The sequence below is a fragment of the Scleropages formosus genome, chromosome 18 (genome assembly GCF_900964775.1).
Source record: "Scleropages formosus chromosome 18, fSclFor1.1, whole genome shotgun sequence".
NCBI lineage: Eukaryota > Metazoa > Chordata > Actinopteri > Osteoglossiformes > Osteoglossidae > Scleropages > Scleropages formosus.
The window spans coordinates 8,083,785-8,107,234 of record NC_041823.1 but is presented as its reverse complement, the minus strand read 5'-3'; the positions used below and the strand labels follow the sequence as shown (position 1 = coordinate 8,107,234).

The 23,450-nt window shown below is 47.4% G+C and overlaps 1 protein-coding gene across 2 annotated transcripts in view; it reads right to left on the bottom strand.

Annotated features, from left to right (window-relative positions):
* Positions 1-731: 731 nt before the first annotated feature.
* The window catches only part of cdkal1 (CDK5 regulatory subunit associated protein 1-like 1), a 298,983-nt gene continuing 276,264 nt past the window's right edge, over positions 732-23,450 (bottom strand). For both annotated transcript variants that reach the window (XM_018762985.2, XM_018762984.2), the window contains exons 14-15: positions 21,985-22,149; positions 732-1,336 (exon numbers count right to left, since the gene is read on the bottom strand). In XM_018762985.2, coding sequence (XP_018618501.1) covers positions 1,172-1,336; positions 21,985-22,149 — 330 coding nt within the window. In that variant the 3' untranslated portion in view covers positions 732-1,171. The remainder of the gene's footprint in view (positions 1,337-21,984; positions 22,150-23,450) is intronic.

Sequence of the window (23,450 nt, the reverse complement as noted above, 5' to 3'; positions counted from 1 at the left end):
TTTGGGTCCAGACAACCCCTCACTCTTAGAGAAAAACACTTTTAAAGGCTTCGCCATTCTTTCCTGCTTCAAAAGCTCTTGTAGACAATATACGAGGTGGTGCGGCAGGACACGTCCATCGGCGTCTCCACACACGTCCGCGACACCTGCTACCGCTTTCGAGAAGCTGAAAGATCGCAAAGCGCCCAGGACCCGGGCTAAAGGCCAAGCCTCCTAAAAAGCACGGAGCAAAGAGGAGTTGTATTACGGCGCAACGGCCATTCGATCCCACTCACAGCAAGCCTCATTTGCATATATGAAACATTAAGCATGATATATTTTCCGGACAGCGCTTGCAAAGCCATAAAGAAACACACGACACGAGCAGACAGAAAGATTCACTGTGGAATTTCACACTAATCATACCGCTGGGTGTAATGTAATGCAGGCCTCTCTTTTTTGGGTTCCCTGAGCAACAGGATTAAACTGCAGTGCGACATTATACATTCCATCAACACATGTATCATACTTCCCAGTGCAACACGACTGGACATATATCAAGTCACACAGAACGCGGTATATGGGATATTACTCGCTCGCTGGACGTGCGCTGACATGGGCACACAGAACTGCGAATGGACTGAAACAGAAAGCATCGGTACCTAGTTCCAGACCGAGAGTCAGAGGCAGACAGAGCCGATGGAACGTTCCAGAAAACATCACCCGGGAGACAGTGAAGATTGCATCTGCTTTATTAAGGTTTCCTTATGCCCAGAAAAAGGGCAACGGACAATGCAAGAGCTGCCCAGCTCTGACAAAAAGACACCCGATTAGGACAATAAAACACTGCTAAGAGACAAACAAACAGGATACCAGTTTCACAACTAATTTCGCCTGCCGTGGAGTGGCTAAACAGCTTGACTTTAAAAAAATCAGATCCAGATAAGCTGAGAAAATCTACATTCTTTATAAGGAATATAATCAAATTTAGGCTGAAAATGACAATGGAAGGCATTATTTTATTGTAAAGCGATGACCAAAAATAAACTCAAATTCTCCACGTCATTTTATTGAAAAATTAAATAAATACTTGAAAGTCAAGACTTTCGTATCCACCTTGGCAATAATGTGTGTGTGAACCCAAAAGTCCATGGCGGATGCTGCCTGATGCAGTGTGGTACGGATTGCTACTCTAACAGAGTCTTTCCATGGCGAGAGCCACAACAACGGCCAGCAGGGCTAGGCCAATGGAGAGACCTTTGAGTCCCACCGCATCCAGGATCCGTGAACAATGTGTTGGCCCCAAGGCTTCGGAGGGGCTGCTGTGAGTGCCGTTTGGACAAGGAGTCTTGAAGTCCTGCAGGGAGAAGAGAGATAGCAGCTTAGGGGATGAATGACCACACGCAATGTGCTGGTTACCCTCTCATTCATTCAGGGTACGATTGGCAGCAGTGGCTCAGCGAAACTGGACAGTCCACCTTTACTTGTCTCTCCGTGACCAGCCCCGCTGGCTGGCTTATTTAGTGACTGATGACTATATGGATGGGGGACAACTCAACCTGTCAGAAAGAGCACAGAAGAAGCCTTCCAATTACCAGTGTAAAAAGATCACCTATCATGTCAACCGTTAACCAAGAGATGCTTTAATGAGATGAAATCGTAGAGAAAGCTGACAGATCCTTACAGAATGGCTGGCATGATATTAAAATTGTTATTGCTATTATGACAGAAAGAGACTGACACCTACCTAAGACTTGCCAGATAAGCGCGCGCGCACGCATGCACACAAACAGACACAGAGGAGGAAAGCAGTGATGCTGCCCTTCATCCCGAACGAAAGAGCGAGCGCCAAAGAGCAAAAGCTCATCTGTCATCATTTTCCCAACATCAAAACCCTACAACGCCTTTAAAGTTTGAAATTAGCAGAGATTAAAGACGGCCGTAGAGTAGGTTCCCCAGGATAAAACAGCCATAACTGAGAGTCCAGTCTCTCCTAATGTGCAGCCGCATTAACGCGTCATTCATAACGAGGCCAGAAAAAAAGATGGACGTCCTTCTGCCAAAAAGAACGGTGGACAGTCGACCCAGTAATGCCATCATTTATGGCAGATAAAGCCCTTACATTAAATATAGAAGATCGATCTGAATGGCCATTTTATGAGCTCAATATTTCAAGCAACTGTAATTTCCACTCGGTAGTAATGTGGACACGCCTCAGAAGATCCACTTTTAATATGAGTAGTTTATCTATATTTGCGCTACTGGCACCGCAACATGTGTGATGACGCTTCTCGGCGCAATCGCCAATTTCTCGAGGAGGAAAACGAGGAATAAAAAAAGTCAGACTATGCGTTGAGAAGACGTTCCTGTGATCCTCCAGATCATTAAAGACTATTAGCGGAGGTTATCGAGGATGTGTTTAACCAAGCTTTCGACAACGAGATGGATCTTTCTGGAAAACCATGGGGAACTTTCCATTTCAAACCCCATCGAGCGCGTTGCTGGGAAGCCTGTCTTCCGCCGTCCGACTTTGCCTCCGACAGATGCTCGACACTTTTATTCTCTTTCCAGGACTCACTCATCTTGTGTCCTCCTCTGTCTTCTCATCCATGTCTTGCTCTTTCATGCCTAATGCCTTTTATCCTTGCGTGCTCCCTCTCTTCCGCCCGCTCCGCTCCCACCGGCGGCAGGCCTAATTGATACGGCTCGGAGGCCCGTCCTCGCCCGCCCTGCTGGAGGAACCTGTCTGTATGGGAACACTTGTCTTGATCACCCAAATCAAAGGGAGGAGTGCGCAACCTATCTGCCCGTGCCGGGAAGGAGAGGGGGGAAAGGAACGGCTGATCCTTACCGCTCGCAGGCGGAACGAGCCGGAAGGGGGCAGACGGTATGACATCTGAGGCTTTGATTTGTCAGATTGGACGGATACTGCTAAGACACTGCATCTGGCCAAGCCAAACGATGAAATAAAGGAAGACAGAGGAAAAGAAAGAAACACAACAACTCGTGGGCACAGGGCTCCTCTAACCTGCACTCACCCCATCCCGCCCTATCATGTACACGCTCACATAAAAGCACCACGAAAGCAACGTAACGCAACACAGTCGGGTCTTCAACATCAACAGCTAGCACCTTCTTCATTCATTCATTGCCTGTACAATGCAGGGTCGCGGTGGTCTGAAGCCTATTGCAGAAATGAGGAAGGGTACACCCTGAACATAGTGCCAGCCCATCACAGAGCGGTTACCACCTTGCCACCTTCACAGATTAAACAGGGCATTCGGGTCCAAAGTCCAAGAGTTGGGTTGGTTAGGTCACATATGCAAATCGGGACTGCTCAGGATACACTGTGTCGCCAATGAGGTAGAAGGTGGGTGGGGCTACTATGACAATAGACATACGCCAGTGAGTCACCCAGCACAAAAAAACCAACGCGGCTCTTGGGATAAAGACTCGGCGCACCACCTACCACCTGGGACGATATCCTAGGTACAGCTGCTCCTTTCTCTCTATCGCAGAATTAAGCAGCAGCCCATATGCTGCCTACTTCAACAGCACTATGGCTCAAGGATTAGTTTCCTTGCTTGAAAATGTCACCGAGTAGCGTTCTGTTACTGTAAACAATGAAAGCAATACAATGACACACATCTCATGTGAAAGCGGCGCTGGGCATTCCACGGCAACGTGCCATCGAGAGGCACAAGATCTGTAAACATCCCTTTCAAAAGCGCACATTCAAAGCGAGACGTTGCATTCTGAAGGCAACAAGATGTATTATTTATCTAAACCAGACAAACACCAAATACCATTTACATGGAGCTGGACTGAAGTTTTTTTTAAAAAAAAAAAAACATGCACTGTTTTGTTATCGCCTCCTGCAGGAAGCACAAAAGCAGTGATATTAAAGAAGAAGAGTGAATGTCCCACAACAGGCTGCATCTCGCATCCCACCATGAAGCAAACAATGGGCCCAGAGAGAAAGGAGTAATCTCTTGCCGTCAGTATGGTAAAAGCTCCACTCACACAGCTGTTCGGAACCCACGTCGCGCCGCACAGAACTTAATCTGACCACTTTAGCGGCTTACCCTGCGCCACAGGTAGCGAGAGGACATCATGGGAAATCAGTTCCAATGTCTGAAAAGGCTTCGACCATCAACCCTATGCACTTGCACCCAAATGCGGGGAGAGTCTGAGGCCGCTCGTGAACCTTCGCTGCCGCGTAACCGTTTTCGTCAGTAAGCAACTGGAGAGAGGATTTCTGCTGACGCGAGAGCGAGGCTATCGGTGGAGTGACGCCTCCCCTTCGGTTCCATTAAATAATCTACAGAGAGCTTTTAGAATAAAAAACTAATTGGAGATCATAGTTAAAAATTCCATCAGTGGCGGTGGGCCTCAGTGGAGAGGGGCAGCAGCTCGAGGGAAACGCTCCCAGCATCCCTGAGCTCAGACGCATGGAGCAGCCCCCCCCCCCCCTTCCCACCACGTCCCCCACAGACAACATGACCCAGTTCCCCGGCTCTCCAGCTCAACGGGTGATGACGAGTCAGCGCTCCGGCTCCGGGGCACGTTGGGGTAGCACATGGCACGCTCCCTGGATGGGGGGAGTCATCAGGCCCTGCCTGTCCCCGGCCAGAATGGTCAATAGACAGAAAGGTGATGCGCTGCACTCACAGACACACAGGAACCTCCGTTGATGCCACACTGCCCGGTGGATCACACTCACGCACTACACACTACACACACTGCCATCAAACCTCTACAGCTGGTACAGAATGCCGCTGCCCCAGTTGTGTTTGACTTGCCGAAGCGTTCCCATTTATCTCCTCTACTCGTTTCTCTGCACTGGCTTCCCATAGCTGTCCGGATCATATTTAAGACCCTGGTTATTGCCTATTGGTTCTGGCTTCTTTGTGGTGGAACGACTTCCCCCCCTCATTCAGAACTGCTGAATCTCTGTCCACATTTAAAAAGGTTCTGAAAACTCATCTCTTCCGGAATCACTTTGCCCATGATCTAAGCTCATGGAACGTAGAAATGTTCATGTACTATAACTTTAAGATCATGCCTGGATCAATCCTTTACGCAGCTACTCCTGTAATGTAACGTAAATGCTTATATATCTCAAAAAAAAAAAAAAAATACTAGGAAGGTGATCGGGAATCGTGGCTATTCCGATAAAGTTTTATACAGCTGCTCGTGTGATAAACATTAGTTCATATGGTTAAAGAGTCAAGCTAACTACTTAAGAATCACACGTCTGCAACTATGTCTCTCTCTCCTAATGTAACGTACACATCTCACATTTTCTATGAAATGTACGTTACTTTGGAGAAAAGCGTCTGCTAAATTTCAGAACCGCTTGTCCCATATGGGGTTGCGGGGAACCGGAGCCTACCCGGCAACACAGGGCGTAAGGCCGGAGGGGGAGGGGACACACCCAGAACGGGACGCCAGTCCGTCGCAAGGCACCCCAAGCGGGACTCGAACCCCAGACCCACCGGAGAGCAGGACTGTGGTCCAACCCACTGCGCCACCGCACCCCCCTGCCGTCTGCTAAATGAATACATGTAAATGTAAACGTACACGGCTGCACAGTACGAGTACAAACGGGTGCCATGTGCTTCGTTTAATCTTTCCATTCGTGCACTTTCATCGTCCACTTGTCCAGCGCAGGGGTCTCGGCATCCAGAGCGTATCCCAGAAACGCAAAGTGTTCGTAAAAGTCGCTTCCGTATGTCTTTTGCAAAAAGTGAAGTCCAAGCTCTTAAAGCCGTGATATGCGTTTTGAGCGGAGTGTAAGAAAGGGTCTTTGCAGAAACACGCATCGTCTGTGGTTTTTCCGCACTTGAACCCAGCACACTAGTGAACCCATAAGCATTTCCTCGCAGTGGCACCTCTGTGAAGTGAGACAGAGCGAAGTCTCGTGCCCCACGTGCGCACCTGCGCACGCTGACAGAGAGGTGGCGGGGGGTGGGGGTGGGAACACCGAATCTGATCAACACGGTGTCACCACACGCGCGCGCAAGCGATACCTCGGAGCGCAAGTGGGGAGCGGCGATAACCCGGACAGACCGAGACACTCGCGGGGTTCGGGCAGGTGGAAGCTCGCGCTCTTTGCTGCGGGCTCTCCGACGCAAACAGAGCAAGGGGAAGCCCGTTTGCGCGTAGTCGCTGTGAGGAACGCTTGAAAACGGGTATGAGCGCACAGCCACTCGCTGCACAGCTTGTCTCTAACCGCAATACCACTTCTTTAAACGTATGATTTAAAGGGGTTTTTACATGTCCCTGGTGTGCACACGTCAATAAAAATACTCACTGAGTTGGATGGACACGCATGCGCATCTGCAGGATTTGCGACATTCTAAGGGCCAGTTATCATCACTATTTTTAACATTTTTTTATTTATTTTAATTGACAGTGTTCTCTAGAAGCGGGGGGGTGAGGTGGTGCAGCGGGTTTGGCCGGGGCCCGCTCTCCGGTGGATCTGGGGTTCGAGTCCCGCTTGGGGTGCCTTGCGATGGACTGGCGTCCTGTCCTGGGTGTGTCCCCTCCGCCTCCGGCCTTGTGCCCTGCGTTGCCGGGTTAGGGTCCGGCTCCCCGTGACGCCGCTTGGGACGAGCGGTTTCAGACTGTGTGTGTGCGTGCGCGTTCTCCAGAGCAACCGATAACGTCAGGTTTCAGTCCTAAACATCTTTAAATTTTTTACCTATTTACACAGCTGGGTAATTTTTACTGGAGCAACTCAGGAATAAGTTCCTTGATCAAAGGTACTACAGCAGGATGTGTATTCCTACTTACATACTACTATATGTACATAGGGACAGCTGGGAGCGTAGTGCTTAGAGCTGGTGCTTTTGGACCTAAAGGTCGCAGGTTCAAATCTCACATCCGGTTGTAGTACCCTTAAGCAAGGTGGTACTTACCCTAAAATCACTCCAGTAGAATTACCTCGCTGTATAAATGGGTAAACAATTGTAAAACAGCTAAACATAATATGTTGCTTTGGAGAAAAGCATCAGCTAAATTAATAAATGTACATGTACATACAGACAAACACACACATATACATAAAACATTTCCAGTTTCTAATATTAAGAGCAACCAGGTGTTTCATGCTATCAATAGACATTACAAGCGTAACTGAAAATAATGGCCAATAACAAACAACATGGGAACACAAAGCGCTGCTGACAACATGCAGTTTACACACAGACAGCCATTGTGCAGAAATCTCTCATTTACTCTGCCCCATTTTCTCTCTCAGTCGGCACATCGTGTCACTCAGAGACGCATCGGAGTGTTTAAAAGAAAAAAAAAAAACTCAGGCTTTCACATGGCTCATATTATTATGTAGATTCGCAAAGGCGGGGAGGCGAGGAACAGGATGGTGAGACGCCGCGAGTGACAGGTGGGATTCTGCGACTTCAGCAGTAATGCGGATGAGTCAGTGGGTTAATTTATGCTCGGAGAGCGAGTCACAACAGAGCCCCGCGAGCCCATCGCGGCGTATCTGCAGATCTGTGGCAGCAGCTCGTGCTGTTTACCGCAGGCTTTCCGACAAAAACAGAGCAAGGGGAAACCTGTTTGCGCATGGTCACTGTGAGGAACGCTTGAAAACGGGTCAATGCACCCACCCACCCACACACACACACACACACACACACACACACACACACACACACACAAAGTGCCGGGGGCCTGGAGGACTCAAGAGAAAGGGCAAGGGATACTTCTGTGTCCCCAGAGGAGGTGAGGACAGGTGGACCGAGGTAAACCTGAGCTGATGTAACGATACTGTAAGCTTGGATTACCGGACACTGCGCTTTTCCCACTCCCTCCATGAGCCCACGAACGAGTCCAAACACTTCAAGAGCTTCAAATGACCAAAACAAGCAAATCACGTCAGTGAACGGTAAAAACAACGGACACCGCTTCATTAACCCGTCGCAGCAGGGTCATTCGATTAAACGCAAAAAACTACAGATGTCCACATTCAGGAAGTTAATAAGACAAACGACAAAATAGAAACACATACATGTTTCACAATGTATTGAAATATCAAGGATGGTTTTTAAAATATTACTTGTCTAAAATTAATATTAAGAATGTCAGACTTAATGGGAGATTACTTACAAATGTAAATCCTTAAAAATAACTTTTCAGATTCTAAAATATCTAATATATAACTGATACGTATCAAAGACTTTACTATAATAAGAGCACACAAAACAATCCAAACTATCAAATTATTACACTGACAATCGAGACACAGAATTTCATACTTGTATGTTATGTTCTTTACGACACAAGATGCGTATTGTCAAGAGGCATGAGAGCAGACCCAGACCAGGGTGTGTGTGACAAATTACTAATATTAACTTATTTATATTATTCATTTTTTCACTTATCTGACTCTTTTCTCCAAAAGTCACTTACAGCGTTAAGTTACTTACAGTGATTTACTCATTAATACAGCAGGAAAATTTTTACTGTTTCTATTCAGGAGAAGTACCTTGGTCAGGGGTACTCCAGGAGGAGTGGGGTTCGAATCTAGTTCTTTTGAGAGCTCTAACCACTATGCCACCTGCTACCCCTAATCTTCATCCCCTATGACTGTGGATTAAAAGGTACTGCAAAGGTGGGCTGCTCTGCTCCTTCCTGGATGCTGCTGCAATGACACGTGTCGCAGGCACAGGCAGCCTCCCCCACGAACAGCCCCTCCACCATCGACGGCCGCCTCTCGGAGGTACACGGCAGGGCTATTCAACGCTGTCTCCCATCTCTCCTTATAGCACCGAGAGCTCAGAAAGGGCCTTAAGTGGCTTCGGCGAAGACAGCAAGTTGAATCAGGGGTTCGCTGCCGCCCTGGAACAAAAAGGCCCCCCAGGACTGAGGCTGAATAGCCCTGCCGCTGCTGGGGCATTAGCCTATTCTTCGACGGCATGGCAACACTCTCTCACCCGCGACACTGGCTCCATTTTGTGGGGGGGGGGGGGGTCTGGAAAGCGAGATTTGCTTGGCGAGGGGAAGCAACAACAAAAAAAACACCCTATTTTCTGATTGGATTCACTGTTAATTTGAGTCACAAATATGCCTTCATTTCTATCACACGGAACGGACCTTCCGCCCCAAAGTGACTTACAATGTTGAGCTACATACAGTGATTTACCCATTTATAGAACAGGGTCATTTTTACTGTAATTCAATTCACACACAATGTGTACATTCGCTTGTCCCGAGCGGGGGTCGCAGCGAGCCGGAGCCTAACCCGGAAACACAGGGCGCAAGGCTGGAAGGGGATGGGACACCAGTTTGCCGCAAGGCACCCCAAGTAGGACTTGAACCCTAGACCCACCAGAGAGCAGGCCCCAGCTAAACCCGCTGTGCCACTGTGCTCCCCTAATTCAATTCAATTCAATTCAATTCAGAGCAAGTACCTTGTTTAAGGGTACTAGAGCAGAGCATGGGATTCGAACCTTGGTCTTTGGAGTGCAAGGCAGCAACTCCAACCATGGTGCACAGTTAGACTGGTGTAAAATGCAAGTTGATTTACCTTCCTATTAGAGGTCTTTATCTAAAAAGTCCTTGTATGGGAGACAACTTTAACTGTAATATCTGAGTGATGTATTGTTTCTCTTGATGGAGATGGATACTTGTTGGAGCAGTAGAGCTGACTGATGCGTCACTGAGAATATAACGTTTCCCCTCTAGGAAACGCAGCCTACGTCACCACGGTCCGTGGGTTCAGCATGTCCGCCTACAAGTTGCCTGCGCTGCCAAAAATCGAGGGCACGCTTGTACTTCCTTCCCTCAAAATTTGACATAAAAATAATTCAGAAAATTATCGACTCGGTTCTGGTCGGAAAAGTTTAACAGCAAACGGACCTCGACGCTCGGGCCGAGAGGAATTAAAGAAAAAGAAAAAGGAAAAAAAGAACAGCACTTCCAGAGAACAAACTATGAAAGCCACTCCAGGCAGAAATGTTTAACAGCACTATTCACACCATTTCTGGGCAAAATGCATATTTAAGGAAGGTAAATAAAGACGCTGCTGCGAAAATGTGTTACGGGACAAAGCTGTAAGTAGATAACACGGGAAATAAATTTGGTGCGAAAAGCCTGGCGACAGCGGAGCGCAGAAACGCGACTCGCCGGCAGGACGACGCGGCGCTTTGCGCGCGGAACACGGAGGGGAACGTGTTTCTCCACCTTGCCTCTCAATTCCCTCCGCCGGCTGACATCTCCCACATCCGTGGCGCCTGCCACCCTGACATTTCTGCCTCATATCCTCTTTCACCTGAGATCAATTAGCGGTGAAAAGACCCTCCGCTCCGGGCCCGTCTCCAGAGGACGGCTTCCAGCGCACCTGGCCTCGCCTGCCGTCCGCAAATGGAGCGGGGCGACACAGCGCGGCCCTCGTCCCCCTCCCCCCCCCCGACCGGCACCTGGGAGCTCGGCGGGACGAGCCCGCCTCTGCCCCTGTAACAGCGACGGCAAACACAGAATCCCAAACAGCGCCTTCTGCGGAAATCAAATTCATTATTAATATGAGAGAGGAGAAGAGTGGCGGGGGGGTTCAGGGTCCCGCAGGAAGCAGAGCTGTGGAGACAAACACAAACTGCATGTTTCAGGTATCTCCGGCACCTTCTGCCTGGGCCAAATCCAGGCCAAAGAGCCTCGCTCTTTACCATTTACATTTTCGCATCATTTTTAAAACTATCTATGTGATTAAATAATGAAACAGGTCTAACGCTGGACAGTTTTCCATTAAGTAACAGCAAAATGGGGAAAAAAAAAAAAACAGTGTTTAATGTGTTTCATGTTTAATTTTATTGATCATGCCCAGATCAATCCTTTACGGAGCTACTCCTGTAATGTAACGTAAATGATCTTATGTATCTCAAAAAAAAAAAAAGAAATTACTAAGAAGATGATCAGGAATCGTAGATATTCTAAGGAAGTTTTATGCAGCTACTCGTGTGATGAACATTGGTTCATATGGTGAAAGAAACTAACTGCACTTAATCACACGTCTGCAGTTATGTCTCTTTCTGCTAATGTAATGAACAAACTGTTTTCTCTGAGATGTACGTCGCGTTGGAGAAAAGCGTCCTCTAAATGAATACATGTAAATGTTAAGCCATTTCCGGTGATTTACCCATTTATACAGTAGGTATACTTTATTCCATCAATTCAGGGTAAGCACCTTGGCCAAGGGTGCTACAGCAGGAGGTGGAATTCAGACCTGGGACCTTCAACTTGCTCTATTTATTGACATAAGACATAAAAACAGAAAATGTGCACGTGCGCATGGAGTGAATGTCAGGCCGGTCGTCACGAACGGTCCCGTGACTTCGTCGTTTAGACTTCCCGCATTTAAAGGGCCTTCCCCGACAGCACGGCTCCGTACTTGATCTCAGACGCGCCTTATTATTCTTCAGCCGAAGCGGCTCGGGTTAAGCCGAGACTCCAAGGTTCAACAGCGGGGCTCAGGACCGAACCGAATGCAAAAACCCAAGAGTCAGCCTGACTTCCACGTCTTTAAGGCCGGGCCGGAGAGGTTAGCCCTTCGGCTGCCGACGCGCTTCTCGACCCCGCCCGTCCTCCACGGCTGGCGGTCGAGCCCCAGACCGCCGCCCATGGCATAAGAGGCGAGCAAACACCACGGCGCCGGACCGCGTGCCGGGGCTCCTCCCGGACTACGAGGCGCGATGCTGGGGCTGCGAGGCAGCGGAAAATGTGGCAAACTCTGGATGACCTACATGGCACCATGTACAGTTTTCAAATGACAGGCAGGCAAGCGGCAGGAGGAGAGGTTTCCAAGTGCAGGAGAGCAGGAGATACATTCGGCATCACCACGCAGCTGCGCAAAGCTCTCAGCCTTACATCTCTTTCACTATTTCCCCATGAAGCAATTAAACATGAGTCGATGAGGAACATTTTAAAATTAAAAGCGTTTTCCTCGATAACCTTGACAGGCTTCTCGCTCACGCGGTATTAAAAACGCACCTCCACGCGCCGAACTTGTAATAACGCAGTTATGCTGGGTTAATTACAGTTTAGAAAAGTGGATAAAATAAAATGACCCAATATTAAGCATTTTAATTAGCATCTGCCAAAAGAACGTATCGAATAACGCAACTGCGTAGCAACAACTGTAAGAATTGCATCTCGACATGTCACATTCAACCTATTTTCTAAAAAAAAAAAAAAAAAAATGAAAAGGAGGGAAAAAAAAATGAGGAAGCGATCAGATTAAAAATAAACCCGAACGTGTGGAAGCGGCCCCGGAGCCAGGAGGAGCAGGGACTTGCGAGCCAGACTCGGGGCTCGGCGACGGCATGTGATGTGGGCAAGAGGCTGTCCGCCTGTCCGCGTGTGTGTGCGCGTGTGCGTGTCTGGGCAGCAACCGGCTGCCGCACGCGTCTCCCAGGAGCTGTCAGCGCGCATGATGATGCAAAGGGCCGGCAATAGCGCACCGGCGCGCGCGCGGCGCCCGGTAAACACATCGAACGGTGGGGCGCTTCTTTAGTAATTAACCGCTCCCTCCGCCGTTTTAATCCCCGATTCCAGGTGTGCGCGCGCGTGTATGTGTGTGTGTGTGTGTGTGCACGCGCGCGGGAGGGAGGTGATGGGGGGGGGTGAGGCGTCGCCGCCGCCTGTGTGAATTATTAAAGCATCATCGGCGCTATGAATAAATGCGGCGCCCGGGGTCGGCGGGAGGTGCCCTGCAAGACGCTTTTTAATGGACATTTGATTTTCCATCGAGCCGTGCTGTTGACATACATAATGCACGCGCGGTGCAGGGGCGCGCCGCGCCGACCTGGGCTCCGGGGGCCCCGCGCTCTCTCTCGCTGCCCCAGGAAGACCTTGAAAGGAATAAACAGAGAGAGAAACGGATAAATGAGAGGAAGACGAGTGTGGGGGGGTGCGCGGTTTGATGTGGCGGGACAGAGGACTCGGGAGGTCTTTCATTTGTCAGCGCCAGATGAAGTATTACCTACTCCGATCATGCGCGCGCACACTTCCTTTCCCCTCCCACAAAATAACGCTCCAGATCCAACCGTTTTGAAAAGAGCTGAACATTCGGGGACGCGCTTGCCGTTTGCGCTGCGCGCGGGCTTACGTTTGTATGTGCGCGCGCAACATCCTTTCCTCTCCCAACGAGGGGAGGCGCGGCGCAGGTCCGCGAGCGAGCGCGAGCGCGCGCACCGTAATGAGTTCCCGGGCTCCACAATGGCTCGCGCGCTTTTTTTTTTTTTGCCATCAAGGTGACTGTGGAGGCTGTGCGACACACACTCGGAGAGGGAAAAATTGGGCGCACTTCAAAAGCCACGGAGCAGTTCTTCTCCTCAAAGCCAAACCGCTTTTCATCAGGGAAGGGAAAAAATAATAATAATACTGCACAGTTTCTAATCCACTGTTCCACAATGAAGGGAGCCTGGTAAACAGAGAAAATGAAACAGCACTTTGTGAGGGAAAAAAAAAACCCATGTTACGTTGGCTGTTTAATGTCCACCGTTCTTGGCCGAGCTCTGTTGGGTATTCCTGAGCTCTGTTCTTAAATATAATAATGTGTACCTCATCCATCACGGTGAAAAAAGTGAAAGCTGTCCTCTTTCTGGCTCCAGCCTTGGCCTCTTCTTGAGAGAAACCTGGCAGGACACGGCATGGTGGGAGCCAAAGCAAGCAGGGAGATTCCTGGTGTGTGTGTGTGTGTGTGTGTGTGTGTGTCTGAGAGAGAGAGAGAAAGAGAGACACACACACACACAGATTGGGTCTTTCTGACAGGACAGTCCGCCTTGTTCCACACGCCTCCATCCATGGAAGCTCACGTTGGATTTCTCAGGTTCCATGTGACCTCTGGTGACCCCGATGCAGGCCACATTAAACACATGCAAACAAAAACAAAAAACACTGAGCTACTCTGGGAAATGGAATCACAATAAACAGTTCAGGCCCATGTGAATGTCCATCCCCTGAGGAGAAAAGCTAAACATCTCGGTATACATTTCATATGGAAAAAAAAGCTGAAAGCTCGTGTCAGTTTCTTGGAGTTTACAACTATTTCTACTGTTTTTTTTCCGCTGATTCACATAAGCTGCTTGAAGGTGTGACACAGTGCGACTGAGAGCCAGTGATTAACACCTTCGCCAGCTGTGTGAAAGCAATGCATCTCACCATTCATACCCTGTAAATACCGCACCGATTCTGTCAGCTTCTGCTGGATGCAAAACGTCCCGAGGCTCGACTCTTCTGACAACACTGTGAAATATTCTCAGCTACAGAAAATCTGATCACAGCCTCCCAAAGTTGCTGCAATCATAAAACTATGACTTAATGCCAGAACTTTGTCTTGCTGTATGATAATATTTACATACAAACAATACTACTACATAACCTCCAAATGACTGCACCCAGCAGCCGGTGAGGTGTTTTCTCCAGGATGTCTGTCCAAGTCAAAGGAAAGAAGACGAGAGAGAAACTTAAGGTCCTGGCACGCAGAAGGGGTGTATCTGTCATAGTTTAATCATAAACAAGTAGCAGAAGTTCCAAAAATAACAGTGGCATGGCAATAAGAGCCATAGCTGGAGCTACAACAGCAGACTTTACATCACACATGGCTGATTGGGGGTCACTGTGCACCTTTCAAGTACTGTTGATGCCACCATGGACATGGTAAGTCAGGTAAAGGACTGGCAGGTATTGCCATCACACACAAACAGCAGAATGCTAATGGAACACAATGTAATTCCCTTAAAATATAGTGTACAGCATAATCCATCTGTTGTCCAGTTCAGGGTTGCGGTGGTCCAGAGCCTATCCTGGAAGCATAGGGTATGAGGTAGGGCACACCCTGGATGGGACACCAGTACACAGGGCAACCGCACACACTCATCCACTTACACATACACACAGGGGCAATTCAGAGTCATGAGTTGACCTGAAACATATCTCTTTGAATTGTGGAAGGAAACCAGAGCACCTGGCGGAAACCCATAAAAACATGGGGAGAACATGAAAACTCCAGACAAGCAAAGGCCACTTTGAATCCACGTTTAAGATGCTGTAGAAAGACATCCCATGTTTGCATCGTTTCCTCGCTCCCTTGGCATCGACATTAGCACAACCTCCCCCCAACAGAAACCGATCAATAGCCTAATTCTTTACTCCCAAGTACAAGAATGACAGGTGCAGCGCAGCTAACTACTACAGGTCACCGAGGGGTTCGGCCTCTTGCTGCAGTCAGCGTAGAGACCCGAGGAACACGGAAGAGCTCGGCGGTGACCGGTCAAACCACCAGGCCTGGCGATGGTGCTGAGCCGCTGCGATTTCCACACTGGCCCCCAAGGCCACACATTCTCACAGGAATGTTGGTTTAAGCGCTCGGCAAACAGATCCCCGCACATGCATGTTTACACGGAGCGCCTCTAAAAATAGACGCTGTCCCAATTTCACACTCAGGCGAGTTTAACTGCGGTTACTAATTGACCGGCGCTGGGTAACCTGAAGGTCGTTTGGAATAGGACTCGACGCAGCCCAGGAGGCGCTGACCGTTGCTGACCGTTGCTGGAGGCAACTTCTGCGAGAAATTTCAGGCATATGAGGAATGAAGAGCAAACCTCAGCATCTATGAATACTAGAGCATGTGTTCGCCAACCACTCCGCCTCATAAGTCGATGTCAATTATATGTAAAATCTTACACCGACTACAAGTGAAAGCACCCTACATGTGGGATCAAAACAAGGTATAAATGAATGTTGCGTCCCTTGAATCGGTTTACAAACGCGTCTGTGGAAGTCTGTCCCAGCCTTGGACAAACACGTGCCTTTTTATTAGTCTGAAAGCATTGGGTTGGGCAGCTGGTAGCGTAGTGGTTAGAAGTGCTGCCTTGGGACCCAAAGGTTGCAGGTTTGAGCCTCACCTCCAGCTGTAGTACCCTTGAGCGAGGCACTTGCCCTAAACCGCTCCAGTAAAATTACCCAGCTGTATAAATGGGTAACTAATTGTAAGTAGCTTATCGTGGTAAGTCACTTTGGAGAAAACCCTCAGCTAAATGAATAAACGTAAATGTAAACAAGGAAGGAAGCCAAGCAGTAGGTGTCACACTCACAAGGCAACGTTCATTGTCCTGCTCAGGTGTTTTCTGTCTACCTGTTACTCCAGTGAAACAGGTCGCGCCGGTTCCTGCCTTCCTTTTTCTTTAATTAAAGCTGTGCTTCGCATTAAAATAGGTTCAGTCACCTGTGTCAAATCACAGCTGTGACTAATGGTACAGCTAAGGGGTGAATACACTGGCTTTGACCGTATTATAGTCCGGTGCTCTACCTGGAACCGCCGCTCCGCTGCGACAGACTGAGCGTGAAACGCAAAACAGTAAAGCCCCAACACACGGGCTTTCAAAACTCTGACAGTTATTAGCTCAACCGGGGCTTTTCTCTAAAGCGACTTCCAAAGCTAAGATACTTACAATTATTTAACCATTTATGCAGCAGGGTGATTTTTACTCTATTAGTTTGAAGTAAGTACTTTGCTCAGGAGTACTACAGCAGGAGGTGGGATAGGAACCAGTCTTTAGAGTCCACATGCAGTGGCTCTAACCACTATGCCACCTCTTTTCCAAACAAATAGGAAGCGACACATACAGTGCTGTGGAAAATTATCTGCCCCTTTCCAATTTTCTCCATTATCTTACACAGCAATAAAATGGTATAAAAAACAATACTGGTGTCATTTCTCTCTCTGAAGCTCCATATATAGCACTAGACCTGGAAAAAATGATCTGAACAAATTTCAATGTCAGAAAGTTGCAAAAGAAGAGAAAATGACAAAGGGGTAAATACTTTTTCACACCGCCGTACACTTGAAAAGAGAACGTATAATGATCTCATCTGAGCTCAGCACAACAGAAAGGGGTCACCATACCAAGATGCAGTATATGGGCAGCTGGTAGCAAAGTGGCTAGAAACACTCCCTTTGGACCCAAAGGTCACAGGTTTGTACCCCACTTCCAGCTGTAGTACCCTTGAGCAAGGTACTTACCCTAAACTGCTCCAGTAAAATTATCCAGCTGTATAAATGGGTAAATAGTTAGTCAGTAGCTCAATGCTGTAAGTCGTTCTTGGAGAAAAGTGTTGACTAAACGAATAGATGCTAACAAGCAAAATCTCAAAAAGATAATGAACAATTTGAGGAAAACGTAGTGCAGGGAACCCACCTCCACCACATCCTTCACCTGGAAACGAATGGACGCGTCAGGTGGAGCAGATGATCTCTGAGGAACATTACGGAACCTCGGTGACGAGTCTAACGATGTGTAACGGTGACAATACAGTGAGTCACAAGGCGTCTTCAAAGGGCTCGAGTTCTCACCCACCTCCTCGTGGGTAATTGCGGAAACGTCACACAAATGTTTACAACCTGGGAAAAGACGAGGTGAACAGGAGCTGTGTTCACACTTGTTGAAGAGGTAGAAGAGCGCAATGTGTGCACACCTGCACTTCCAGGCCTGGCGGGTGGCGGAAAAAAAAAACCACGAGAACAAACTCGCGGGCTATCTTCAGGAATGCAAGTCTCCTTTGCCGCTCTTTCACTCGATGGACTGAAAGCAAACACGCTATCGAAAATAATACACCGACAGCAGTCAAACCATTGACAGACACTAATCAACGTTCAAATCGCTTGTAGCTCATAGGTGCATCGAAGAACATCTTATACGACTTCATCGTTTCATCCCATTTCTACGAGAACGGAGTCTGAATAAGACTGAATGAGAAGTTTAATTACCGTGCTCTGTAATAAGCGAGTGCTAATAACATTTTTTAGAACATCTAATTGGGAGTAAAAATACAAGCTGTCTGTGCCATTGCAATAAAAGTGCGGATTTCGCATGAAGCGGGTGCCAGCGGGAGCCTCAGACCTCTATTTATCGCACGTCAATTTACCCACGAAGCTCGTTCGCCTTGCAGAAACTCTGACTAACGTGGTCGTAACACCACGGGAGCGACGGCGAAGAAAGCAGAGCCGTCGCGATTTTGCCGATTCGTGAGGAGCGTCGGATGAGGATGCGGCCGCCTTCGCACCTGCAGCACGTAATCCACTTCTGTAGCGCAAAAGTGCTGTTTTGCTCAAAGAAACAACAATAAATCTCTCCTTTCTTAAAATCCATGCTGTCTTTGAATTTCTTTCAAAGTTTCCCTTTTATCTTTCGTCACTCATAAATGTCGGCATTTAGCGCTTCCCCTTTTCCTGGTTATGGCTGTCTTTCAAAGAGTCGAAACCCTCCCCAAACATCACCCACATTACTTTGTTCTTACCCTGCTACGCATTAATCTCAGGAGTTATTTTTATCAGTCTTTTTCATGTATTACTCACTTAAACAGCAGCCACTTTAACAAGTAAATGGAAGTTGTCTTACGTTAATTAATATTTTGCTTGTTAACAAATTATTCTTTATTCCGCGCTATCCATGGCAAAGTCCAACTTTCCTCTTCCAGAAATGTGCACAAAAGGTAACTGTTCGGTGAACATATTTGCTACCTTGCACAAGCTGCCCGAGGTCTATAATTTAGCTCGTTCAGGCCGTCAAATCTCTCCTCACATGAGTTTTATAGTGTGTGCTTTTCGCGGAAGCTTCCAGAATCCCCACAAATATCCCGCTTTCCCCCTTGGCGGCCAGAGGCCTGGCTGTGACACAGAGCCGAGCTACGAAGTCCAAAACGGAGAGCCGTTTATTAAGCAAACAGAGGTCTGAAATGGCGCGGGAGCCCTGGGTCTCCCTCTCCCAGGCCGGGTGTCCTTTTCCTGCCCAATAAAACGACAAAAACATACTAACACTGTGTATACATTATTAATAGTGCTCCAGCTCCCATTTTTTTAATAAGCAGAAAGAAGAGTAAGTGTTCACGGAGAGCAATTTGGAAATTATACGGCTGGATAAACTGTCACTATTTTTCTTCCATATGTTAATCTGTGGCTCAATGTTATTTTTCAGAGGAGCACCGAAGAACATTTGTACCGGAGGGAAAGGACATCAAATGATGCTCAGAAATGTGATACACATTTTAATTTCACACTCCATCAGCTTTTACTGCAAGTCTCGGCACAACGTTAAAAAAAAACAAAAAAGACGAATTTGGCGGGCCGCCACGTCCACCTCCACACCAAAATAGAAGTGCCATGTCAATAATGTTTGTGAAGTTCACGAGGCCTTATGGCTTTTTCTAGAATCCTCGATGAAAGGGCTGTGTTTGCGGTACACCCCTGCCAGCCCTGGGGTCGAGACCGGCCTACCTGTCCCCGTGCTTCCCTTGAAGGGGTGCTCTGTACTTCTCCGTGGGTTTCGATCCCCGCGTTTTCGCACTCGAATGTGCAGTCAAGCCATTGCCTTGACCTTTACTGTCACAAAATAATTACACTTCATCAGTGAAGAGGCGGGGTCAGAAAACCACTCCGCCGGTGTGTGGTTTTATGGAAAAATGGCTTAATGGGCTGGAAATGAAACCCCGACCACAATCCATCCGCCATCCTGCAAGTTACTTGTCGCAGCAGTTAACCAGCTGAAGTCCATCTCTAATTACTGCACTATTAGAAAGAAGGTTAATTAAAAAAAGCTTAATCATTTGCGATGTTAGCAGATCTTCTGACCGCTACTTCAGAGCACAGTAAGCCTTGTTTTTGGAGCAGAGAAACTAAAACCGAAGGGGAAAAGAGAAAAGGAAAAAAAAAAAAAAAAAAAAACACCAGGCCTTCCCAAATGGCAGAACCTCTTCAACACAAGGCTCTGAGCAACAGGTATGAGCTACAGTTAATTGTCTGATCAAGGTGCACAACAGTATTCAAACAACAGGACTAGAGACAGTACCTATAAAAAGTATTCACACTCCACCTTGGACTTTTCCACATTTGAATGTTCTGCAACATTGAGTCACACAAGATTTAATTAGATTTTTTTTAGCAACGATCAGAAGAAAAATACTCTTCGATGTCAGTTAAAACACATTTTTACCGATCAATTTTGAATTCAGAAATGTAAAAAAATGAGTGCATTAATAAATACGATAAATAATATATATTCACCCCCTTTATTTTGACACCTAAATCCTAAAGTGGTTTTTTGAGATGACAAGTTGAATAGGGATCACTTGTGTGCAATGACAATGACTAATGTGACTTTAGAACAAACACACCTGTATCTGGAAGGTGACACAGTTTCGTCAATTTCCAAAACAAAACGAAATCACGAAACATTGTGAGCAACGGCATTCTTGAAAAGAACTAATCCGGGAAACACAAGAGACCGTTTCCAATGCACGGGATATCCCTAGGAGTGCCGTTAGGGAGCCCAAGGGGTGCTGAATACTTTTTATGCTACTGTACTTACACTGTGTGGTTTGAGTGGCCAACATGAACTACGAAAATGACCGGGGATGAAACAGACAATCCACCACTACCATTAACGACGACTCCAGTACGGGTCAGGCTGGTTCCAGAACGATGCCCTCACACACGGGAAATGCAAGGTTAGGTGATAACTACCCAGATAAATACTTTACTTCACTTGTAAACAGCCACGGTACAGTGAAAAGCAGAACGATGGCAGCCGAAAAGTCGTGTCCCTCTACACTATCGGCTATTTTCACATTAGGCACTATGCGCCGCACGCAGAACCCAAGGTTTACAGGCCAAGTTTGAATAACCGACATTATCGGTACAAGATCATCCAAGATTTGAAACCTCATCCGTTCGCAAGCCAGACATATACAGTTCCTCTTCCCCGCCAGAAGAGAAGACGGTCAGAAGCTCAGCGAAAACCTCTCGTCTTGATTAAATCCAGCAGAGCTACTCTCGTGTTTACTTTTACCTGACCGAGGGAATACTGCCACGATGAATAAAGTAAAGCGAAATGTCAACTGTAATTTCCTGATCTGGTGCAATAACCTCAAGCCTCGAATGTCATCGGCACTAACTCTTGAGGGGTTCCCATCAACCAGCCACCTCTTCCTTATTACCTTAGCAGAAGTTACATTTCCAGTGCGGTGACCAGGGTCCCCATTCCGAGCACCAGCGGGTTTAAACGCGAAACACACAAACGGAACACAGAGTGCTTGGGATGAACCCGTCGTTTGGCCTTGCAGGATGTGCGCGCACACGCTGCTCTGCTGTGCCAATCAAGTCTTCTCCGGAAAGCCTCATTAAGCGCTGCTCTGGAGGCAGCGGTGAGTCGAGCCCATGGGGTGTACGGCAAGTGTGTTCGCAGCGCACTCGGGCAGTTCAGAGCGGGAGAAAACACACACACACACACACACACACACACACACACACACACACACACACATTGTAGGTGCTTTCATTATAGCGGATTCGAGCAGTGCGGTGTGTAAAATGGTGACAGTGTTTGTCAGAGGCACAGGATTCAACTCCTGGTTTGAAGGACTCCTAGACATTATTTTCCCTTCTGTAAGGACTTATTGTCTGCGATACAGTACGTATGAAAAGCATTCACCCCATCAACCCCTTAGCCGTATCGCAAGGGACATTCATTGCCTTGGAATCTTCCTTACATTGTTCCTCTGGGTGTTTCTTTGTCTTCACAATGCAATTTTTAATAATAAGATATTGACCAACCAAGTGTGGAACCTACCATATACAGTTATATTTATCCTGAAATCGCTTTAATTGTTGACACAGGTGATCTCAACTTGATTAAGCGACTTCTAAAAACAATTAGTTGCACCACAGCTGATTGTGGTGTGTCAAAAGGAGGCAAATACTTGTTCTCCCAGTTATTTTGTGTTTTATACTTGGAATTAATTCAAAACTGATTTGTAGAAATGTATTTTAACTTTGACATCAGTGTTTTTCTGCTAAATGGTGTCAAAAATGGAAATTAAATCCACTGATTCAATGTTGTGAAAGAGTAAAACATGAATGGTGGGGGCTTATCTTTTAGAGGCACCGTACAGTTAATTTTAGGAACAATATGAGAAAAGAAGCGGACTCACGTTAGGGAGGCCGGACACCTCGCCTTTCCTCAGAGGCTGAGCTATGGACGGGGTGAAGACTTCGGAGTCCTCAACAGGCCGTCCCTTCATGAAGTGCTTCCCCGTTTCATAGATCTCCACCTCAACCATTTTACCTTTAAACTCGGGACTTTTGGGCACCAGAACCTGTAAAATGGGAACAAGGAAAAGGACTAATTAAATAAGGCAAATGGTACCTTTTTGAAATCAATCTGAATCAAATCTGAATCAGAGTCAGAAGATATGTAAACACACACTGAGATCTTAAGGGGGAGATGAGCAAGGACCTGGACACCACTCGCGAGCGTGTTCACCACCACTGGATCAGCACTGGTATCTCTCTGAGAGATAGAAGGACTGAATATAGATACAGCTTCGGGGAAAGTTTTGCTCGTTCCCCAAAAGGCCTAGGGTTAAAGAGCAAGTTTCGACCCTGTTCTGGGCCCACGGCTTCTGGAAAACGCCATCGATTTCCCGCTATCCGCCGTGATAGGAGAGCGCCTCTCTGTCGATGGAGATCAATGGTGCTGAGTGTGTGATTTCTGCAGCAAATTAGCAAATCCGGTCCACTGACTGCACCGCCTGATCTCCCTGACCGGGACTCTCGCTCTCAATACGATACCGCGCGGTCGCCACTCCGTGAAGACCGCCCCATACATCCGAAGGCCAAACAGCATTGATCACTCACGCTAATCTCAAGGTCGTGTTAATCTTACGGTACCTCAAATCTGAAGAGATTACAGAAATAAATTCAGAGACACAAACTATCGAGGTAAGACACGTGCCTCGTGCTAATAAATGCTTCAGAACGTCTTGAGGCGGGAGTCTCGGTTGCTCGCTGGACATTTACCGCAGACCACAATTTATGCTGCCCAGCTCGGGCCAGAGAGGCTAAAGGCTTTTCTTTGCATTCCTAACCCAAGGCCGAGGGATTCCCAGAATACTTACAGCCTGCGTCTTTAAAACTTTCTTAGACAGCACTGCAAGATTACAGACTCCTTTCTGCATTATGTCTATTCAAGACATTTGTCGGCGAAATGGATTCAACTCAGGGCAAAGGCAGAATTGGATTATATGGCTTTGCAGTGAGAACTAAAGGGTTTAGGCTAAAATTGCTTTTATCAAAGTGCTGTGTACAATAGGACTCCTAAAAGCAAACTGCCTCTAACACACGAAAGCTGAGATCTTTTATTTGTGCACTTCACAAAGAGCTCCAACTTATCGAATGCCTGTAAATCTGTCAATTACGTGTTCAATTAATTTGGAATTAAATGTTTGTTCTCGCTATGTCGCGCATGATTATAATGCTCCTTCGTGGATTAAAAAATTGTGAAAACAGTTTCTCCTTCCATCGTGTTAACCGTTACCAGGAACTGAAGGTCAAACCTCACAGACCGAGCTAGGTGGGCAAAAGCACATTATAATCGCTTTACATTTATTCATTTAGC